Genomic DNA, 21,399 nt, shown 5'->3' on the forward strand with positions numbered 1-21,399 from the left:
CACTTCATAAAAAATTATTCATTCATTTTGCCAACAAGTTCTATTATTCATTCGGTAAAATTGATAAAGGGACTACAAGTTAATTTACCGCACAGTTGTCCTCTCCCTTGTGTTATTTTTTTTACAAATTTACCCCATTTTTTATTAAATTCTACAGTTATGTGGATTCAAATGAATAGAAGCCAAGCGTACCGGAACGGGATGCAAGTCGTGCGTGTATGTAAATGACGAAGCGTGACCGTAAATCGTGAAGAGAAAGGGCCCAAGGGCCCAAGTATAACCGGCGAAAAGTAGAGGGCGATCAAGATCGATCGTTCTTGCCTGAGTGGCGACCACCTCTGGCGAGGTTGCACGTCCAAGTCCGAGCTTCATCCCATGAAGGAATTTTGAAAGGAATCATCCAATGATTCCTCATTGTCCATCACAGCCGGATGATTCTGCAGATTGGGACTATTCAGATCCACAAGATAAATCATATTGATGAATCATGGTGGAGGAGGGGGGAGAAACAATGATCGGAGTTTCAGGTTTAATTGTACAGTTGAAAAATAAAAGTAATTATCGGGTGGGTTTATGGCCTCTGGGTGAAGACACTTTATATGGTGTTGGAATGGAGGCAACTGGAAGTGATGGTACAATTACGGGGTAATTAAACCATCACCCGAGATACTGAAAGAAATTTCTGGTGCAGATGATCGTTGAGATCAAATGGGAATTATTTGAAGAATTCTTTTGATCGATGAAGGGGTACATAATCGATATTTCTTTCTGGAAATATGACATTATTGAAGAAATAATTGAATCGTTTGATGGTTATCGTGTGAAAGATTATTTTCCCAGGGTATTTTTCACGAGTGCTGGAAAAAATTGTTAATATTAATGTCAAGCCCGAAAAATAAATCGAGAAGAAACTGAATTATCGATTAAATTACCAGAAATCATCAAAAATAGTAATCACTAGAAAAATTCAATCAACCACCGAAGGTCATGAGGAAAAAAGGTTTCGGATTCTCTTCTCCCAATAGCTGAGTGATATTAATTTAAAAATTTATTATTTAGTCTCGTACCCCATATTTTTTAATTATTTCTCTGTCTACCCAATTATTCTGGTCATTATCGCTTATACGGATTTCAATAAGTGAATACTTTTCTGTAGATGTTCGGGATGAATTTTAATACAAGGATTCAAAATACTTCAGTGGAATGCCTCTGTCCAACTCTCAATTTTTTCTCCAGAACCCAATCATTGCCATCTGGACCTCTACCACTAGCCATCTGTCGTAATTTTTTTTTCCTCAAATCATTTCTCAAAACTATTGGAAATTAAATCGAGAAACTGCGCGAAATTATGTTTTTTTTTTGTATGGAGATTATGATGGCGGCAGTAAAGTGCATTTCGTCGACACTCTCGCGCGTGCTGGCCCCAGCTGCTGGCCTGGGGGAGGGAGAGAGGCCCAATAATCGCGAAGGAGTGGGGGCCTAGTGATGTGTGGGCTCGAGGGTAGTCCCTCGGGGAAATTACGAAATACTTCGTGGAATTATTGTTATTAATCTGACTTGCTTGAGCTCGTGATTGCTGTACGGGATTGTGGTATATGATTTAATGAGTTTTGCGATCAAATCTTTATGCTCCGGGGGGGTTAATGAAGTCTACGGGCCCTAAGAACTACCCGTTTTGCCGCTCTGCTGTTCTATATATCAGGCAATTATTTTTGGTAAATAAAAACCCTCTTTCGACTGCGAGAAATATTCAGTAAAAATTACGTCATTATTCACGTATTCCGAAAATGAGGGTCATTACTGATTAGTTTTTGTAGGAACGGAAGAGAATAATTCTGAAACCGTCAGTGAATTTTTTTCTACAACAGCAAAAGTCCGTAAAAGACGTAATTTTTCTGGTGCATGAAACATTTAACTAAAAATTCCAGAATTATTGCGGCTGCGAATATAAAAAATTTCCACAAATCTGGTGCATTTTTACGTTCTGGGATACGCAAGTGTTCAAAAAATTTCATTTAAGTCAACTTCGCTCGTCGATAACGTTTGGGAACGCAATTTTTACGGTTCTCCTCTGGTACTTTTTATTGAAAATACATCTCCCAACAATCTTCAATTCTCAGCGATAAAAAATTATGGAAATTCAACCCAATCACTCGTCCACAATTTCACCAATATATTTTTTTTTTTCAAATCACAAGTTTAGAATTCTTCGCTGAAATATATGAAATGCCATTCGATGATACCCCCACCATTCGAGCATAAGAATTCTGTCACAATGTCATCGATTCAGTGTTCTTACCCATTGGATTGACGAGCGTCTGATACATCTTCCCTCAATATATTTTTTTTATTTCCACCGATAAATGTATTGAATATATCGGGGTAGACCTGAAGGACGAGGGGGTGAGAGGGATACCGAGTGGTCTCGTGTATGTTCAAACGTCGGGCATAAATAAGTATTGAAAAATCTATGTCGGCGGCATAACCCACACAGTCAGTACATAAATATCTGACGGCATATCCAACGGTTATATTTCATGCTGATGATGAAAAGAAAAAAAAAAGAGTCTGTACGCAGTTGAATATGTCTTGTTGGCTCGTTCGTTTTTTTTAACGTCTCCTTATTTCTTCTGATAAATTCAACGTCTCAATCCATCGATGCTGGCCTCGGGTTTCGATATTCGGAGAGCGGTCAATTAAGGCATCCCTCTACAGTTGTCTGGATCCTCTGTTACTCGGTGATGTTACCAAATATGCTGACGAAATATAAATATTGCATTTTGTTTTTTAAATGTACTTTGCATGAATGTCTGCAATGTTTTCACGATGAAAATCAATAATGTTGCAATGATATCGGTAACTGTCCTAATTGCTGGTAAGGTCTGCTAATTTGTCGAATATTGGTCATAATCTCTGCGGCTTTGGTCAATTTATTTCACCAGGAGACGGTAAAATTTCAGGTACCGAGTATTTATTTAAAAATTTTGTTGCAGTGAATAAGTATAATGGTGAGTATTTCTTATCATTCTAATGGAAAGCTTTTAGGAGACTGCACTCCGTTCCTGGGAGGTTATCAGCACTGACTCGAGGATATTTTATGTCGATTGGATGACACTGAAAGAATTTGTTTACACTAATTTTCAGTCTTTCTCCAACGTAGTTTTATTTATTTTCATTCGAGTGGTGGAGTATAATTCTGGTTTTCGAAAATAAAAAATCACGTTTCTATGACTCATTCGATGGAAATTATGCATAGAATCTCAATAAATCCACTACTTATTTTTTATTAATAATATATTAATGTGAAGATAGCTGCCTTCTTTGCAATTTAAATACTGATTAATGCACTTTCTCAATTCGTTATTTACGATTGTCAAATTTTCCCTGTAAAATGGGAAACCCTTGATTACTATTTACACACAAATTCATTAAAAAATTACCAAATTGACTCTTAAAATTGTGAATTAAATGTCTCAACTTCCTCCGTCAAATTGACAAAATTCTGTTGCCGTAGAAAATGTTTAGTCTCAAAAAATCTCACTTTCAGGTCCAGAAACTGCTGATACTGGAGTTCCCCTCACAAAGTTAAAATAGTATTTTTATAAATACACTTCAAATCAAATCCCTGAACTTATTTTTGGACTGATAAAAATTCCCAAAAATATGCGAGTTAAATAAATTCAAATTCTCAATTCAAGAAAGTTGTCTATCGTTTCTCTGGCATTTGACGGTTTTCCAAATTTTCCTAAAAGTTGTATATCCTAATTCATTAAAATCCATGCCTCAACCCAGTGCGATGTCCTCCACTTGCATACCCACTCGTTACAAGCATTTCCCCTACATCAATGTCATCCAGCTTCAAAGTTCCCCATAAACTAGAATTCTCCCTCACTGCAGCGGATACCGTCAAGACTCCACGTCTTCCCATAGTCACATCCCTCAGGAGGTTACTGGCGTCAATCCAAAAGTCCTTGAGTACTTGAATACCAGCAAGGCCACAATGAATCGCAGTTGTGGGAAGTTTTTTAAACGGTTCATCAAGTTCTATGAGCTCCTGCCACACAACTTCACCACAACAGCCGCCATCAAGGAACCAGACGTCCAGGGTATCGTCAGGGTCTTCAGGGATGGTTTTGATGATGACTCGATGGATTCCGCAGTTCACAACCCCAGCCAACATTCCTTCTGTCAAATCTGACAGATCTAGATGCTTCTTCTGACCCAACTCTCCATAATAGTCCGACAGAACTCGCAAGAGACTCGAATATTTTCGCTGAAGGGACGTTGGACGGACCCAAATATCGCCCGGCCCATCACTACTGAGGATCTGTACTGAAAATTCTTCTCCAAGCTCTTCCAGATCAGAAAAAGGTATCTGCCATATTTTTGAACTGTTCATTATCACGTCAATCACTAATTTTTCTAGATTTTGCTGTTTTAATTCTCGGAGATGTTTAATTAGGAAAATTACCGATTCTTTTACGTTTGATAATGCGGTCCCTTGAACTATTTAACGGAATTTAAGTGATTTTCATGATGAGCACCAGTAAAGCACAGGATATTGATCAAAATTTCCCGAATGTTAGTCTGTGTACGGGAGTAACGTGTGAATTCAACTGACAGTCGGCGTTGCGCGTGTGAGTCCAGTATTTTTAGGGCAGATTGGGTGGTACCGCGCAGGGGGGAAATTTCCCCATGGATTTTCTTTTGTTGTGCGTGGTGGGAGGGGACTGATTTATATGGCCAACGAAAACGCAGACTTGTTCATCATCCCATGACGTTTCGAATATTTTCGGTCATTAATATTGATTATAGAGAGAATTTTTCTCGAGCTCAGCTCTTTGGTCTCCAACGTCAGGCAGATGGGACTGCAGATAAATATAGAAGGGAGGGAACAGGGTCAGTTGTATCAGACGAATGGGCAGCGAAAGGGAACGATTTTTCAAGGTCTAGGGTTTGTAATGCAACATTTTCCAAGAGAATCAGACAATTTGTTTCTTCATACTTTTAAAATGTTGTTTAATGATTCAATATCGGGTTCATTATCAGACCCGAAAATGTTAAATAATAGAGTAATTTAATAGTGTCAGCAAACTGGGGCCCAATGAAACCTCTTGGAGGCAACTGGAGAAATAGAAAAGTATTTTACCGAAGGAAAAATAGTTGAAATACTTGAGTCTCTTTAGATATATTCTCGGCTCTAATACGTTCAGAGTTCGGATGAATATAATGGATGAAATAGATTGAATAGTGCAAGAAAACATCGATTTCTCAAGCCTCGAGTTTTAATAATACACCATTTTTACAACCAAATAATCCAAGAATTTCTATTTCTGTATTGTAATTGAGAAAACAGCTCCTAATGAAGATAAATTATCGATTAAATCTGCTCTCATTCCCTTCAGTTCTCATTTTTACATTCAACTCCATCGACTGTTGATTAGTACGATTTCCATGTATTTCCTCCACCCACACAACCAGAGAGATATATAGCAAGAAAAAAAAAACAGTGGTAATTGGTGACTACAAAACGGGCGTGAACGAGTCATCACAAGCAAATCGTGTACTTGGGTGACAAAAAAAAATCGAGTGAAAGGTGAAAAGAGAGAGGTCCACAGCCAATTGGAGGGAAATTTTTTTTTCCATCTTATTTTTTTATCTCATCTCCCCCCTCCCCTCCCCACTCGCCCCGAGAAACGGAATTTGTACCTGCGCTTCACAGGTCTTTTCCCCTCTTTATATTTTTATTTGTGTTTTGTTGTACCTGGAAAAAAGGGGGTCTTCAACCGAGACTCACCTCGCCCACGTGTTACAATCTCATATGTTTTTCTCGTGTCGCAATGGCGTATCACAGTTGGACTTTCTACCTTGTTTGTATAACGATTAAATTAGAAAAAAAAAATTTTGTTGTTACGAGGAAAAATATTTTTCCTGCATTGTCAGGGCGTAATGATCGTTAGAAGTATCATTAGAAATACATCAAGAGAGGCTGATAAGAATGAAGAGTTTTTCATGACGACCGATAAAATAAATTTTTATTGTAAATATTTTTATCAAGGAATGTCTTTCCAATATCAGTTTAATTACTCGACAATTACTTTTTCACTTCATTCTTATTCACTGTAAAATTATGGAGTTAACAAAGGGCGAGACGATGATTTCACTAATTAGATTTCTCTTCGATTGAACCCCTAAACGCAGAAATAAATATCACGTGTTCATTTGGCAAACGTTGAACTCGTTTGCGTCATAATTAATCTAGACGAATAATTTTTTGATTATTGAGAAGAAATATGAAGGTATGCAGTGTCGTTTGGCCGTAATCATCATTAGTAATAAATAAGTAAATGTAATTCGATAAGAGTTGAAGGTTGTTTGATAAAATGAGTAAATGAAAAATACCATTGGGAATATCTGTATCAACTATTGTCTTTGCAATGTCGCATTTAATAATTACTATTCAATAACTATTTTTTTTTCTTTTCATTCGTTTGATCTTCAGAATTATCGAATTACTGAGGGAGGAGACAAATGATCTAATCGATTCAATTGTCTCAACTCTTTTGAAAGAATTACCTAAACCGGGACATAGATAACTCACTTTTTCCTTTGACAAACTCTGAACTGAGATCAGCCGTGACATAGTTGCTACCAATGATAACGATAAAGCCTATCACGAGGCATTTGTAGATTATTGTCGACAGTGTCTGCGGTGGCTCGTGTCGCTGGTTGAACATGATGAGCTCTCATGCCCCGTCACCACAATCCACCGGCCTCTCAAGATTAATCTCGTGTGAATAAATATTTTTCTGATTTCTGACCAATGACGAATATATCTCATTAACTTTGTTAAATATATTTTTATCTCGCATCCCCATGGCTGTTTAACTACCAGTTGACGATCATGTCTCTCCACGTTTCCACGTTTTTCTGAAACAAGAAATTTCAAAATAAAAATTAGAAAAATTAATTTATGGTATTAATGAAATAAATGAGGGAATCGATCGCATATTTTTGCTAGTGAAAAACCCGTCCAGGGGACATTCCACGAGTGAATGAACAAATAACATTAGGCGAACGGGGGAGAGGCGCCAGAGACAGTATTTAATTTTGATGGGAACATAAAAATCTGGTATTTTGTGTCTTCCTTCATCCCTGACTTTTTCACTGGCATAACTCGCCCTCTTCCTTTCCCGATTTCTTCGAAGTTCGGGGGCTTTGAGATTCGTCCATTGATTCGTAATTAACAAAAAATATAATTAGGATAATTGCTTGAAAATTTAGTGGTTGGAAAAACAAAAAATTGTGGTTATTCGTAATTTTAATGGCCATTGGGGGAATGAAGTTTCACATTTTTACATTAAAATATAACGGAATATATTTTATACGAGTTCAAGAACTATTAAATAGGCACATCGAGTCAGTAATGACTGCTGGATGTACTGGTAGATATTTCCACTGAGAAACATTTTTGTGAACGAGTTAAAATTAATTATGCTGACATCATTGAGAAGTCTACCATCAGTTTATTAATGACGATGGAGGTATTGAAACATTACTCAATGACATGCCCACCATCGGATACTCGCTGGCCTCTGTTCGTTTAAAAATTCAATTTTAACATGAAAAACGTTAAACAATGGAAAATTTCTCGGATATGACTGATAATTCCTTTCACGTATGCCCCAGTAAAAACTTTCACTCCACTAAAATAACAATTTGAACGGGTAAATTTTCATTACTCCGCAAATGAATAAAAAAATCTGGCATTCCTTTCTTTATTCCCAAGTTAAAAAATGAAAGAGAAAAAGGAAAAAAGCTCTCGAAGTAAGAAATGGATAAAAAAAAGTGAACAAAGGGTTAGAACGACGGGAACGAGGTTCTTCGCATGGCGACATCGCTCGTATTTATCGACACCGTGTCTCCTCTCGGTTATCCCCCTCATCCCCTCGCCACGAGCCCTAGGTATACAGGGATTCGCGGCGTCTTTTGAGGGTATACCTGTGGCAAAAAGCCCCTGGACTGTGGAGACACGTCGTGCCTCCGTGTTAACTGCTCTGCTTATGCATTCATATCCTTGTTCGTGAACATGAGCGCTGGGTCTGATTGTTTCCACAAAATGCGACAACGGGTACCTGTGTTTGTGGTGCCTCGTGAGATTATTTTGAAGATTCGGGAGACTTTCGGAGATTTTTTCTAACGTAAATCATGAGATAGTAAAAAAATGAGAAAAATCCATACGTAATGAACTAGTGATCTGTTTTTTTTATGGAACATTGAGGAGAATAGTGTTATGTGATATTAAAATTTATAGAATCAAAGAAATACTTCGGTGGTGCGAGTGAAGGGAAATAAACTGAAATAACTAATTAAAAATTTTTGGCAAAGATTATACACAATCTGTGAATGGAGTCCAGAGGGGGTGGGGGTGGAGTGGGGTACAAATAGTAAGACTCGGAGGGTGTACGGTGAGCAGGAAATTGTGGAGATGAATATGGAGGTATTAATTTGTGAGGTTTTCTTTTAATTTTTTTCATTTTATTTTCAACTAAGACTGGTTTGTCGTTCATTTATTATTAATGTCCTTAGCTTATAATTTTAATTTTAATCAAAACAATGATTTCTCGTGGTTCAATAGCGATTTGATCCTGACATAGTAAGAAAATTGATTTTTCAAATAAAAGAGAATTTACCTGACATGTTTTGACATAAATAAGAAGTGTTTTTCACCCCTGGAATATAAATCGCTTCATCGGATTTCACATTATCCATCGGACTCTCACTCACAGTAATGGACGGTTTCGATGTGAGGCAAGAAGCGTCGAAAGAAGTATCAGAAGAAATAGCCATGGAAAGGACACAAAAATCCAGGAATATAATGTCAAGGGGTAACGGTATTAAGTGAGAACGTGAGCGAGGTAACGATGCGAATTGCAATTCTGTCTCGAGTGTGGTCAACTCGACATCACCTATGCATTCCAAATTGCATTTCCTCCGTTTCACCTCCGCTTCTAATTTTTTTCCCCCCGATCCTCATAAATTTCAGTATTGCGAGCAAGAAATTCTGCATGAAATTGAATTGCACGATTTTTTTTTCTTTTTATCACTGTTGTCCATTGAGCTATTTTAATTTGCGCACAAGTGAAATCAGCAGGCATAATGCGTCGATGCTGAGATCAGCCACATGCGTTAGACAATTTCTTTTTTTCTCATGTGAGTACGAGGCCAACATTGTCGACGTGAAAGCTAGCTTAGGTTGCTTGTCGTAAGTCACTCAGTGTGTCAGAGATATATAGAGCTTCCTAGGCGTTTTGTCTCGGAGCATAATTCAAATCCACTCATTACGCTAATTTAATATTGCTTCCGAATGAAGTCATTGGAATTGTTGATAATTAACATTTGATTTTTTTAACACGGAGGCTAATTCCAACGGTCATTTCCACCACAAAACAAGTGTCAAAAATTGTGTCAAGTCAAAAAGTCTAATCACTTTAATTTTTCTGTCGAGAACTATAATAACTATTTTTATAGTGATAATTCCTTATCTTTAGAGTGTTAAGTACATCTGTCAGTTCAAAGAATTGAGGTTTATTGGATTCAAATATGTGCAATGATTAAATATCGTTGGCTTATTAGACAGTTAATTATGTTGACTTTCAGTAATAATTTATTTTGATTGTAAATAGCTTACATTCTTTTGAAGAAAGAAAAGTAAACCTGTTCTTACAATGCATAAGAGTTTAAACCCAGTGGTATGTGTTGAGCAAACAATAAAATATTCTCTTTTGAGAGAGGAAGAGCTATCAAAAAGAAAATTACCCTTTGGAAAGCCAGATTGGCGGATTTTTTTTAATTACTCCTGATTGTTAATTACTGTTTGTAATTGGGAAACCTAATTCCCCCTAATGCTAAAGAATTGATCACCATTGGTCACAAGACAACAACATTCTTCAGAGGAATGAAATTGCAGATGAAACGAGCCACGTTCTGCTACCAACTTCACGTGACATTTTTAAGTTCATAACTAGGTTAATAAAAATTTCTGTTTGTGACATTAAAATAAATAAAAAATGTTCTAGTACATCTGACACACTGAAAATGCTCCGTTTCAAGAAGATGTTTGCCCTCCACATACCCCCGAGTGAGTCCAATTATGCAAATTACAAAATGATCGCGTATTAAATCAATCAATTTATATCATGACTGCAGGTATTGCGCCACGCGATGATAAAATCTTGCGGATTTGTTGCTCAAGCCCTAGTTGCGTGAAATATCCTCGGTTGCAGACCGACCGTGTCCCCAGGGACTCCTGGAGGGGCTCGACAACGTCGCTTGATATCGTAAAACGTCTGGATGCAGGCAAAATCGTGGCTGCACCTCGTAAACAAAATTTTGACATGTGTAAGGAGCCACCGGCTTTGGAAAACCCTTCGGGGGTTGATAAAAAAAATCATAAACCCGCAGGTGAATTAAAAACCTCCGACAAAACCTATCCCGAGATGATCAGGGAATACAGCGAAAAAATTGACTCTAAAATCGCGCAGAAAAAGGAAAAAAATTCCATCACCGGAATTTTCTCGAAATCGACGATTGAAAAAATTTCTTCACTCGCTGGAGTAAAGACGAAACATGGCGGCAGTTCTTCAAAAAATTCGTCATGGAAATTCCCGGAAAAACCGATGAAAAAAATCGATAAATATTCAAATGAGAAATCCTCGGAGGTATCGATTATTATCGAGCCCCTCCCCCCAGATTTAAATTCACACATGAGTGACATGGGTATAATGATGATTACAGTGTGCGAAAAAATCATTCCAACTCGTTCATTCGGCGCCGTTGACCTTCGAATCAACGGTGTACCCGTTACACGTGTGAAACAAATTAGCACGAGATTTCCAACCCTCAATGTCACGAGTTCATGTGGCAAATGTGAGATTAAAATTCCCATTGCGATGAGGAATAAATCCATGTTAAATTTATCTTTATCGGGAACGAGCAGATCTAAACCAGAGACTGATGTTCCATTAAAAAGAATGACTGGTAATTCTGAAAGGCTCGAAGAATCGGAGATGCGTAAAACTGTTCCCTGGTGGACGTCCTTGGAGTCCTTTCGCATCCTTGAAACTCCTGACAACTTGAAGATTGAGCTACAGGTGTTGAAATCACCGCAGCCAGTAGCAAATATTCCAAATAATTCCGGAAGTTCCGGTGAACAATCACGAGAGAAAGTTAATCTCAGCCCCGCAAAACCGGTGAAATCGTCGTCCATTAGCGAAATGAGCCACGACAAAGGCGTTGGACTTCATAAATCAGACATGAAGAACATCAACTCGTTAATGAACCAGTGGTTGAATTCTAAAAAGAAAATTCCCCCAAACCACCGATTTCCCGAGGCGCGATTGCGCTATGCACCGGTGATAAAATCGTCTGTATCCCCGATAAAAAATCCGAAAGTGCAGGAAACAAGGAACACGATACCCTGGACGAGTGCCAAGTTGTCGTCTCCCACGAGTTACTTGAAAATTCCGCAAAACAACAGCTCAAAAATCAACGCAGCCTCAGGGAAACCGAGTGACGAAACGTCCGGTGGAGTATCACCAATACCGGAACTGTCAGTTATGCCTGGAGAAAATCTGGAGCTGGTGGAGGTGACGGTGGCGCCAGGGACAATGAAATCAGTGAAACGAGGGAAAGGCAACAGTCTGATTGATAATGAACATCGTGTGCCAACGGTCAAGAATCCTGAGAGGAAATTGAAGCAATTGGATCAGGACAACCGGATGCTGACGGAAGCATCGATTGAAGAAGTCATGTCAAAGAAATCGGGACCTCGTGACGCATCGGTGGATAGGATCGTTAAAAATCGGAAAAACATTAATGATCCGGCAAAACCGGGTGATGATCGAGGAATTACAGGGGGTGACACTCTGGTAAAATCGCCAACTGACTTCCTCAACGCAAATTAATTCTCCAAACGATGGGACCGAGTACTTTGATGATTTATTTTCAGTAAAGCCAGATGATTCGGGGAGTCCAGTGGGATCACAGAGGATGCACTCGGGTCATCATCAAGGGAGAAGTTCAAATGGCAACAACCAGGTAACCTTGCAGGGCACGAAGACCTCAGGCGAATCCGGGTATCCCGCCACCACTGTGGAATGTAACAACACAGTACGCGTCAAGGACGAGAACATCCTGACTGCTCCTAGCACGAGATCGATGGGGAAGCTCAAGATGAGACTCCAGAGATCTATGGATCGTGACACAAAACGGAATGCGGATACAAGTGTTAAGGATCGATCGTCAATCCAGTATCCGAGTCACAGGAATTTGAATGATAATACAACTAAAAAAATACTGTACTCTGCATGGTTGAATAATCCCCAGCAAAAAGACGATTGACATTTGTTTATAAAGACGATACATTAACACATTAATGTATTACCTTTATATTAAAAAATTACACCTGGAATTTCAACCGGAAATTTCTAACTCGTCATAAATTTAGTTACAAAACCACATGACTTTGGCTCAACCATGATGGCCGCCAACTATTCTAAGAAGCAATGGAGGTGGTACTGAAGATACACTTTATCTTTTTTTTTCTTCTTATCCCCAATTTGCAGACGTGCGAGATAACAGGAGGTCGCCGATAACCAGTCATTAACCGTCAGCGTTTGATATTTTAGCTGGAAAAAGGGCCCCGTCAGGGAACAAGCCGAGAAGGATATCACGCTTGCAACGTAACCCATCATTACATGCACGCGTTTTCATGGTTGAAGGATGGAAGAAACTGAATAAAATGTGGCAAATGTCTTTCAAAGAAGTTAACTTCAAACTCCAGGGGAATTTAATTGCTATTTTTCAATTGAGGATAATGGAGAGAAAAGGAAATTCTCAAGGGAAAAATGGAGAGGGGCAGGGGGGTGGAAAAAAAGTGTTATTCAGGAGAACTAGATATCGAGGATTTGACCTCCGGGCCAACCGGTTCGACCCCCCTTCGAGACCACTTTGATTTATATCACGTTAAGACTTATAAATCTATCGCCGTTGAAACGTTGCCACGAAGGTTCATCGTTCATCTCAGGGATAAAAATTTCAATCCTGGGGCCCGCAGGTAAGAGATTCCTACGGTAGAGGGATACACGAAGAGACTCGGTAAATTCCTCAAGAGCTTGGAGCATAACATTTTTAATATCGACTCCATCATATTTCATCATTTTTACTGTAATTTGTTTTACGTGCGTGCGTTTTTCGTCGCATAAAAATAAAAAAACGACAATTTTGTTTACTCTAAAAAATTACTGAAGTAAATCATCACGTGATTGAGCTCTGGGACATCTTGAAGATGTCCCTGTCATTGAGAAATAATTAGAAAATTTATTTGTGTAATAATTAACTAGGGATCACTGATTTCCCCCAATTTGCGTAAAATCTTGACATAATTTCGGTCCCAAAAAGTGCTCAGTAATTTTCATGTATCAAATACTGTCAAAAAAATTATCATCAATTATTTTCCATAAGACACATCACATGTTACATACAAACTCTAGAATTCAGTCTGTGCGGTATGCACTAACGAGTGCGTTAGATTATAAGGCAACTCCACCTTAATGACTTCGTGATTTCGAATCGTTAATCCGTGTGTCCGTTTTCAGGAGCAGTTTCTATAACGAGCCTTACCATTGATTTCGTAATTAGTACTCAGTAACGTTAGCAAAGGTGATCCAGGAGCATTGAATTCAATACATTTTCGAACATCCCGGTGTTTAACGATTAGACCCCGACGGGTGTTAACGAATACCTGATGTATGAACTTGTTGGAAAACAGTGCTGAATTAAATTGGACAGTTGATGGACGACGGTTGCAAGGTACTTGTACATTTTTCAAACCCCCTCCCACCCCCCTACCACCCTGTATTTCACTTATTCATTCCTGACACGTGTGAATCCGTCTCGGAGAATCCCCACCCCAAGGACGACAGGTTCTCCGTTCCTCCTGAAGATTTTTCCATTTTATTTGTTTGTTTTTCATTTATTTAACAGGAATGGAATTTGACAATTTCCATTAGCCTCCGTGAAAAAGACATTTGGGGCACTGTAGGGACCATCGATCACAGGTATTAATCGCTGACGATGATAATTCCGTTTGAGAGACTCGGAGAATTTCAGGTGAGGTAAAAGCCCAACAGCACTTTATCAGCGACTGCTATTTAATCCCGATATTTTTAATTTTCTTTTTTTTTTAATCCCCGGGGATCAATTATTTTTCCAGTATTTTTATGACTCCGATACGTTGGATACGTTGGATTGTCGAGTCTAAAATGCCCTCGACGGCTCCATCAACCCGTGAAGACGAGGGGCTGAAGAATTAAGGCACTTAAGCCGATTAAGAATATTTATCTGCACCAAAGTATGAAGTATTTGAAAAAATATATTTCAGAACATTCAATCAATAAAATTGGGTTTGAGAACTTTGGGGTTCGAAGGCAATGAATATCCTTCGTCCTCTTCCATTTCCATCGAGCAAGATGTCACCAGATGCATTAGGGTAATTCAATGTGCACGTGAATCGTAAAGTAAATTGCTGTATGCATTTTACGTCCTGACATTTTCATTACAGATGTCGAAACATTTATTCAGATTTTATGTTTAAATCTCCACGGATTATTTGCATAGGATTGCATTGGATTTTTTTTCCACTTCGTGTTTTGACTTTCTCCTCGAAGTGATTGGAGCTCTGCTAAGAGACAAATGCACCGGCAGTTTGTCTTGTCCGGTCAGGTTGTCCTCTTGAGGTGTGGAAAGCGAAATAATGAATCGAGCATTGTCACGTCGCGGACGCCCGCTGTCTCGAGCTTCACCCCCTTTTTCAATGTCAACAACCTGGTGGTCCTCTCTCTCTCTCTCTCTCCCTCTTGTTGAGAACGTAACCGCCCGTCTAATTATTCGTTGACGAGGATTAATTAAATCCCTTCAGCTCTGGAATGTGACCCAAATGCGCGGATAGTATAACTCACTTACTCCAAATGGAATTCGTCAACTATTAACGGACGACGCACTGAGAAAAACGGAGCTTTTTTCAAATGGTTCAGATCTAGGTCGACGTTTGAGTGAAAAAATTGGGGCTTCAGACGCGAAGAGTCGACTCTACCCAACAAAATGTTTACCAATGATAAGTAAGAACAACCAAGTACTTATAACACTCCATGAAACAGAGCCAACAGTCTTCAATTACCAAATTTGTAAATTAATTTCTAAATCAAGTAAGAAAATTTTGAAAATAGTTATGAATAGGTTATCAACCCGTGAAACCCAGTGTTACCCCAGAAAAATGCATTTCCGAATCGCAGAATGAATTACACTCTCATTCTTTATCAGAAATAGTACTTTCAGGCCCCATTTGCGCACCTGTATACGACCAGCGAGCAATCGACTCCAGTCGTTATCGTCGCGTTCTTATACCAGCAAAGGCCTTCAGGTAGAACGATAATGGCTTCTGTACACCACAGCCCCGCAAAATCCAATTCCCCCACGAATCTCAAGAATTCGTGCAAATAATATCGAACAGTTGTTGAACTAACATTTCAGGATTGTTTATAGAATGCTCTCTCTCCTGATGGGCCTTTTTTCGACTGGACCACCTCCTTGATGAAACCATCTCCCATCGAATTTACTGTTCCTCGTAGCCATCATTGTGAACTTTCTTGTTTCAGGAGTTTAAATGAGACGACTGAAAAAGAGGGGCAGAGGAGGTGAGGGAGGAAGGGGGGAAAGTCGGGGATAAGACATTGGTCTTTGGCGGAAAGAAAATATTCCCCCCCTCAAGGAGATCCCCACCTTATTTGGCATCTCATTATGGATATCGTGCCGTATTTTTCGTGAGTCACTGGGTCACGATCATGTAAACACGTAAAAACCGCACACGAGTTGATCGAATTATAGCAGTTCTTCTGGTATCGTATCCAACAATCTTTACCTTTTATTCATACGTAATGAATAAATCTGAATGTCCAATAATTTAACGGATTACATAAATCCTTCTGCCTCTCTTCATGCCAGGAATTGCAATTATTCAGGCGACGCTGACTTCGCTCTTCGTCGCATTATAAACAAATCAATTTTTGATTTTAAGGTGTTAATGTTGTATCACATGTAGCCTTGGGGTCGTTCCACTGATCATGTTGGTTTTTGCATCGATTTTCTTTCGCTCCATCTAAGTCGTGACGGCATCAGCTGACTTTATACGCTCGCTGATGATGTCACCGGTTGCAGCGGTACGGGTATGCATTATCCTCTTGGCTTCTTTTTTTTTATCCCTTCCTTTGAACACTGAAGTAACAAACGCCTACACCGAAAATGTCAGGAAACTACTAAAACCGGTGGTTACCGTTTTCTGTAATGGTTCAATCTTTCTGCAGGATTTGACCTTCCCCTGATTACTTCCTCACACACATCGCCCACTGGGATTCTTTGATACAGTTCATTGGTGTCAACTTGTTGAAGTGAATTTCTTTCCACTGATGGGGGAGATCAGAGACTGATGGTGATTGCGACGGAGGTGTCAGTGTGGGTGACTTCTTGAGGAAAATCAAGTGTCGAAACGGTGGGGAAATGGAGGGGGAAGGGAGGGTCAGTGTAGTCAGTTAGAGGAGTGAAATTACCTGAAGTGGAAATATTTCATGGGGTTGAACTGGTTGTGGGACCATTTGATGCATCACAACCCACGAAAAACTTGTCGTTCTCGCTGATTGAGGAATAAATCAGCATAAGTCAATAACTAAATTCTCATTTAGTCGATCGGGATTCTCAATAAGATGAGAAAGAAATGATCTCGGACACCTTGGACACATGTCCAAAGACACGAATCGTTTCTCAGCATTCGAGCGAGTAGTTTTCTTTCTCATCAATTAGAAGCAACATCACCCCTCCCTTTTAGCTGAAGTTTGAGGGGGGGAAAAAAAAACCAGACTGGACTAGCTCCGAATTCTGAAGCACTTGGAGACCTCTCCCTGAATTCACGATGCCGGTGGGATTCGAAAGAATGACATTAACATACCGGTAAAAGTGAGTTTACAAAAGAAACAAATTTCAAGGCAGTTGTTGAAAGAAATGTACGGGTTTTTTCATTGTTTTGTAGTGAAACGGTTTCGTAAAATAGAGGGAATTCAATGGTTTTAGCTGGAATCGATCGACGTTTTCTCGCCTTGGCGACCTAAAACGAGCGAAGGACTAATTAACGGATCTCTTAACAAAGTTATATTGAGTTTCAGTGTCTCAATCAGCGTTCGCTCCGACACTTGGTCACGCTTCGAGACTTTCCAATTTAAATTTTTTTCTTCCTCCGTTTTTTTTATTATTCCTGAATTTCTGTGATTTATGACCGATGTCTTGTCAACAGAAGCATAAAAAGTGTTTATTGATTTCACGTATGCACATGAGGGGCGCTGAGTACGCGTATGAGGGCCTGGGGACGCCTCCTGTTATGGCTGGCGTTGGGCCTAACGTCTTTTACTAGTAACTCGATGAAGGCCTTGACGGACACCCCACGCAATTTCTTCAGACCATGGAATTGAGTATCGTTTCACTAATGAACGCTCGATCGATTCTCCGGCAAATTATTGAATTATGGATTTTTTAAAACGTATGCACGATTTATCTCGATGCAATTTTCTTTGTAAAATCAAACTAATGGTAAATTTCAAGGAAAAAAAAATCATTCAATTATCTACACGAAAGGAACGCGAAGGGCATTTAATGTTGTAATCAGCTTAATGATCGTTTAATCATTAGTATTTTTTTCACTAAAGCTTGATCGTTAGCCCCTGCATTCACAACATTTTTTCACAACTTAATTGAATGATTCGAAGAATTTTTGTAATGAATTGTAATTTTTCCCAGATGTAACACAATATCATTTCTTCCACCCGAAATATTTCCACAGCATATAATTTCTCGTACAACTCTCGGATTACCCGCACGTCGTCTCTCTTTCATTTTTCTTTTTTTTTCCAGAGAATTAAAAAAAAAACACGAAAGGAGGAACAAAAAGTAAACGCAGTAGTGGAAACCAGGTAAGGATATATATCAGTGCAGCGTTGCATTTCTGACGAAGAAGAGGAGAAAAAAAATGAAGAGGGCGGAGGGGGAAGAGGGTAGGTTAAGAAGGTAGATGGTTTGAATTCTAGAGAGCCGAGAGAGTCTCGAAAGCCCTCGTAATCTTTAGCCCCGGGGGTCAACCACGAGAGCGGCTTCACGACGTTAAGACCTCGAAAAAAGATCCACACGAGATAGTCCTCGAGACCAGTACCTGGGACCAGGCTCGAAGTATACATAAACGTGTGGTAGAACGATACTGTTTGTGGGCCTCTGGATAATGTACATTATACTGCAACTCGTGAGAGACAAAGGCAGGAATCGGTTTGGAAGACATAAAAATTTTGGAACCGATGATTTTGAAATGATAAGTCCACTTTGCTGGAATAAACATTGACAATTGTCAATGTCCTCTGATCCAGTTGTTAAGATAGTGCTCAAGATGATGAGGAAGTGCTATCATGAAAATTCGAAACACTTTACACTAATTTGTAGAGAAACTTGAAACCTTGAGACTAATTACGAAGATTTTGGGAAAACGGTTTTCAGGAGCTTATTCAAGACGTGGGGAACGGAATTGAACGTCCTCCATTGGTCGTCTGGTCTAAACCTACCTGAAGATCATGAGAAATCGTTGCCGTCAAAATCGAAAGGTTACTTAAGCGATTTTTGGAACGAAATTTACATTTGAAGGTTCTGGAAAATTTGTTTTTCAAACGATTAATCGAGTTATTTGAGATGAAATTGGGCAGTTGCTCTGATTACTTGGTTGAAATATATTTCAAAATCATGAAAAGCGATGGCCATGAGAACTGCAGTGGGTTTTAACCAACTTTTCGTAACGAGCCTCGATACCTTTCATCTGCGAATCATGATAACAACTCTGAAGATGATTTTATAGAGTGCGACTAGAGCCAACATCGAACGAATGAGCTCGGCTTTACCTTCGTGTTTAACCTCATTCCACCAGACTGACGTCAGTATTGCCTTTCCCTCGGCTTGAGGACCTTTCCAGCATCCAAGACAGGAAAGATGTACAGACACCTAGCTCGCTGGATTAATGCAACCGGCAATATATTTCTCCCCTCGTGCCTACGTACTTTTAAAGACTCGAGAGAAAGGATTTGCGGATATTAATTAACGAGGAATCTTAATGATATTCATTACGTTCCTGAAGAGATTTTTTTCATTCCCAAAAGGGATTATACGTGATACACATCTTCTGCGGGGAGTGTAAAAACATAATTAAATTTTGAAGAAGCTCGGAAAGAACGAAACCCAAGAGGCCGCTGGCTCATTGATTTGGGAATGACTTTTTTACGAAGGGCGGGCTCAACTTTAGAGCGTGAATTTGAACATTTTAACTCAATTGGAACATTCCGGGAATGGAGGCGATGAAAATGACTGAAAAGTCAAGGTATAAAATCATAGACTCAGGAACTTCTGCTGACAGACCTCGAGCAATTATTCCACAACTGTAAACAATATCGAGTGAAGAATATTCTTGATGATTGACTGCATCCAATTGACAGTATTCATCCAACAACAACAAATCTTGTTGTTTCCATCCGAGAGCCTTGTTGAAACTCAGCCTCGGGCCAAAGTACAGCGTATGCAATGCAACACAATCCAAAGATGGTATTACGTATACGAAACCCATCTAGCTAGATGATGAAGCGAGAAAAGGTAGAATATATTTCTACGAGAATGAAGAATCATCGTTTTATCCTCACTTGTCTGGCCATACCTGGGAATCTAACTCGATTTGACTGCTCAGTATAACCTCGCCCTCTTTCATTCCTCATCGTTGTTGTCTAGGGTTGGGCCTCTCCTACATCTTGGAGGCCTTCAGCGACAGACTTATGAGATATTCATGATTTTTTATTTCTCATTTTCTTGCATCGGGGGGGAAAATAAAAATGTCACGCTTCAGTTGCAACCGGCGATTTGTGGGAAACTAAACTCAGCTTTTTCAACTTTTACTTGCGATACTAATCATCAACTTGATTCAACGTGTCGCCAAAAAATGAAAAATACATTGTCAATGGCATCACAATGGCAGCCAACCCCTGGAGGACTTTTTCAAAAATTATGAAAAAAAAGAAATTCTGAAAGGAAGTTCAGTCCGGTTCCCTTTATCTCCGGATTCTCCACTCTTTCACCTCAATGCAAAACTACTCTCGACCTCGTATATACATGGCAGATGTCATCGTTCCCTGAGGTACATGAGTTTTGCAGGAGTCAGAGGGGGAGAAAAAAAAGGGCAAGTGAGGATGAAAAGAAAATGAATGAATGTTTTTCGAAATGTACAGATACCGCCAACGCAACGCCTGCCTTCTTACCCCGTCGTTCAAGTCCCCGTATTGTGTACTAACCATTCTGCTTAACATAAGGCCCAAATCCCACTCTTATTTTTAGTGTTACGGGACCCACTAAAATTCCAGACTTGCGCAATTTTGGTTTGAATTTTTAACTTCAGAAAATTTCACATTTTCATTACAATGACATTTCCCCGATCGTGAAACTGGGGGGAAAGTTAACAAGAGGCCCACAGTGGGTGCTAATGTTTTTTTTTTCAAACCAACGGGAAATTTGGATTGATGGACAGAAATTATTGACAACCGGAATTCAATTTTTCCCAGAAAATGTAACGCCGATTTCTTCCCGCACTCCACTTACCGTTTCAAGGAAAATTCACGATTTTGCGCACCCCCAACTGGAAAGTATCCAATCAAAACCAAAATAGCCACTGGAAAACAGGAAAAATCCAAAAATCACTGCACTCACTTTGCAAAAATCATCAAAACTTGAACATTCACTCATAGAAAATAGGCAACTGCTGTCAGTCCAATGGTGTCATCATAAATAATGACATCGACATGTAAACACTGTCATTGCATAATAATGCAGAATCCAATGAGTCTCAGGGCACAGTGAACAAGTCCTCGATTGTTTTTGTCTCGTTTTTTTTTCCGAAAAATGACAGCGTCAATCGATGTAAACAAAGTAAACACAAAATTATGGAGTTCTCGGAGTGAAAAAAATTGGTTCCGCGCGCGTCTCACCTTGCGGAGCGAGTCTTTGGGATACGAGCATGGAGTACAGGTCCATGCTGGGCCCTGGTTCCCTCTCCAACCAATCCCACCACCACCACCACGACGATGCTTACCGTCTTTTCCACCTCCAATCGACTCCTCCAAGCCGGTCACTTCCCCTCCCCCTCACTTATTCGTCCCTAAAACTCAGGTATGCTACCTTTTCTACATTCTCGGGTCTGGGAGGCAACGTGATTTTTGGAGATGT

General features: G+C 39.5%; 2 protein-coding genes across 6 annotated transcripts in view; one reads left to right on the forward strand and one right to left on the reverse strand.

Annotated features, from left to right (window-relative positions):
* The window catches only part of LOC135165376 (epidermal growth factor receptor), an 81,698-nt gene that overhangs the window by 15,596 nt on the left and 44,703 nt on the right, over window positions 1–21,399 (reverse strand). Inside the window, exons 1-2 of one of the 5 annotated variants that reach the window (XM_064126622.1) lie at window positions 20,776–21,222; window positions 6,602–6,930 (exon numbers count right to left, since the gene is read on the reverse strand). The exons of 2 other annotated variants lie outside the window; for them this stretch is intronic. In XM_064126622.1, the coding sequence (XP_063982692.1) occupies window positions 6,602–6,737 (136 nt within the window). In that variant the 5' untranslated portion in view covers window positions 6,738–6,930; window positions 20,776–21,222. Of the gene's footprint in view, window positions 1–6,601; window positions 6,931–20,775; window positions 21,223–21,399 lie in introns of those variants that run through there. 2 more of the 5 variants (XM_064126621.1, XM_064126625.1) reach the window with 2 other exon arrangements.
* On the forward strand, window positions 9,986–12,493 carry LOC135165380 (uncharacterized). Its single transcript, XM_064126630.1, has 3 exons — window positions 9,986–10,141; window positions 10,210–11,930; window positions 12,016–12,493. Exons 1-3 carry the CDS (start codon window positions 10,099–10,101, stop codon window positions 12,400–12,402), a joined length of 2,151 nt encoding a protein of 716 aa, XP_063982700.1. The 5' UTR covers window positions 9,986–10,098; the 3' UTR covers window positions 12,403–12,493.

Source organism: Diachasmimorpha longicaudata, chromosome 8, assembly GCF_034640455.1.
Source record: "Diachasmimorpha longicaudata isolate KC_UGA_2023 chromosome 8, iyDiaLong2, whole genome shotgun sequence".
In the NCBI taxonomy this organism is placed as follows: Eukaryota; Metazoa; Arthropoda; class Insecta; order Hymenoptera; family Braconidae; genus Diachasmimorpha; species Diachasmimorpha longicaudata.

What these genes read in the sequence shown, in the direction of transcription:
- LOC135165380 (XM_064126630.1), top strand. Translation starts at nt 10,099, where the DNA reads ATGCTCCGTTTCAAGAAGATGTTTGCCCTCCACATACCCCCGA. An exon ending in TGCCCTCCACATACCCCCGA is followed by an intron (nt 10,142 to 10,209) that starts GTGAGTCCAATT and finishes TCATGACTGCAG; the next exon opens with GTATTGCGCCACGCGATGAT. An exon ending in TTACAGGGGGTGACACTCTG is followed by an intron (nt 11,931 to 12,015) that starts GTAAAATCGCCA and finishes TTTTCAGTAAAG; the next exon opens with CCAGATGATTCGGGGAGTCC.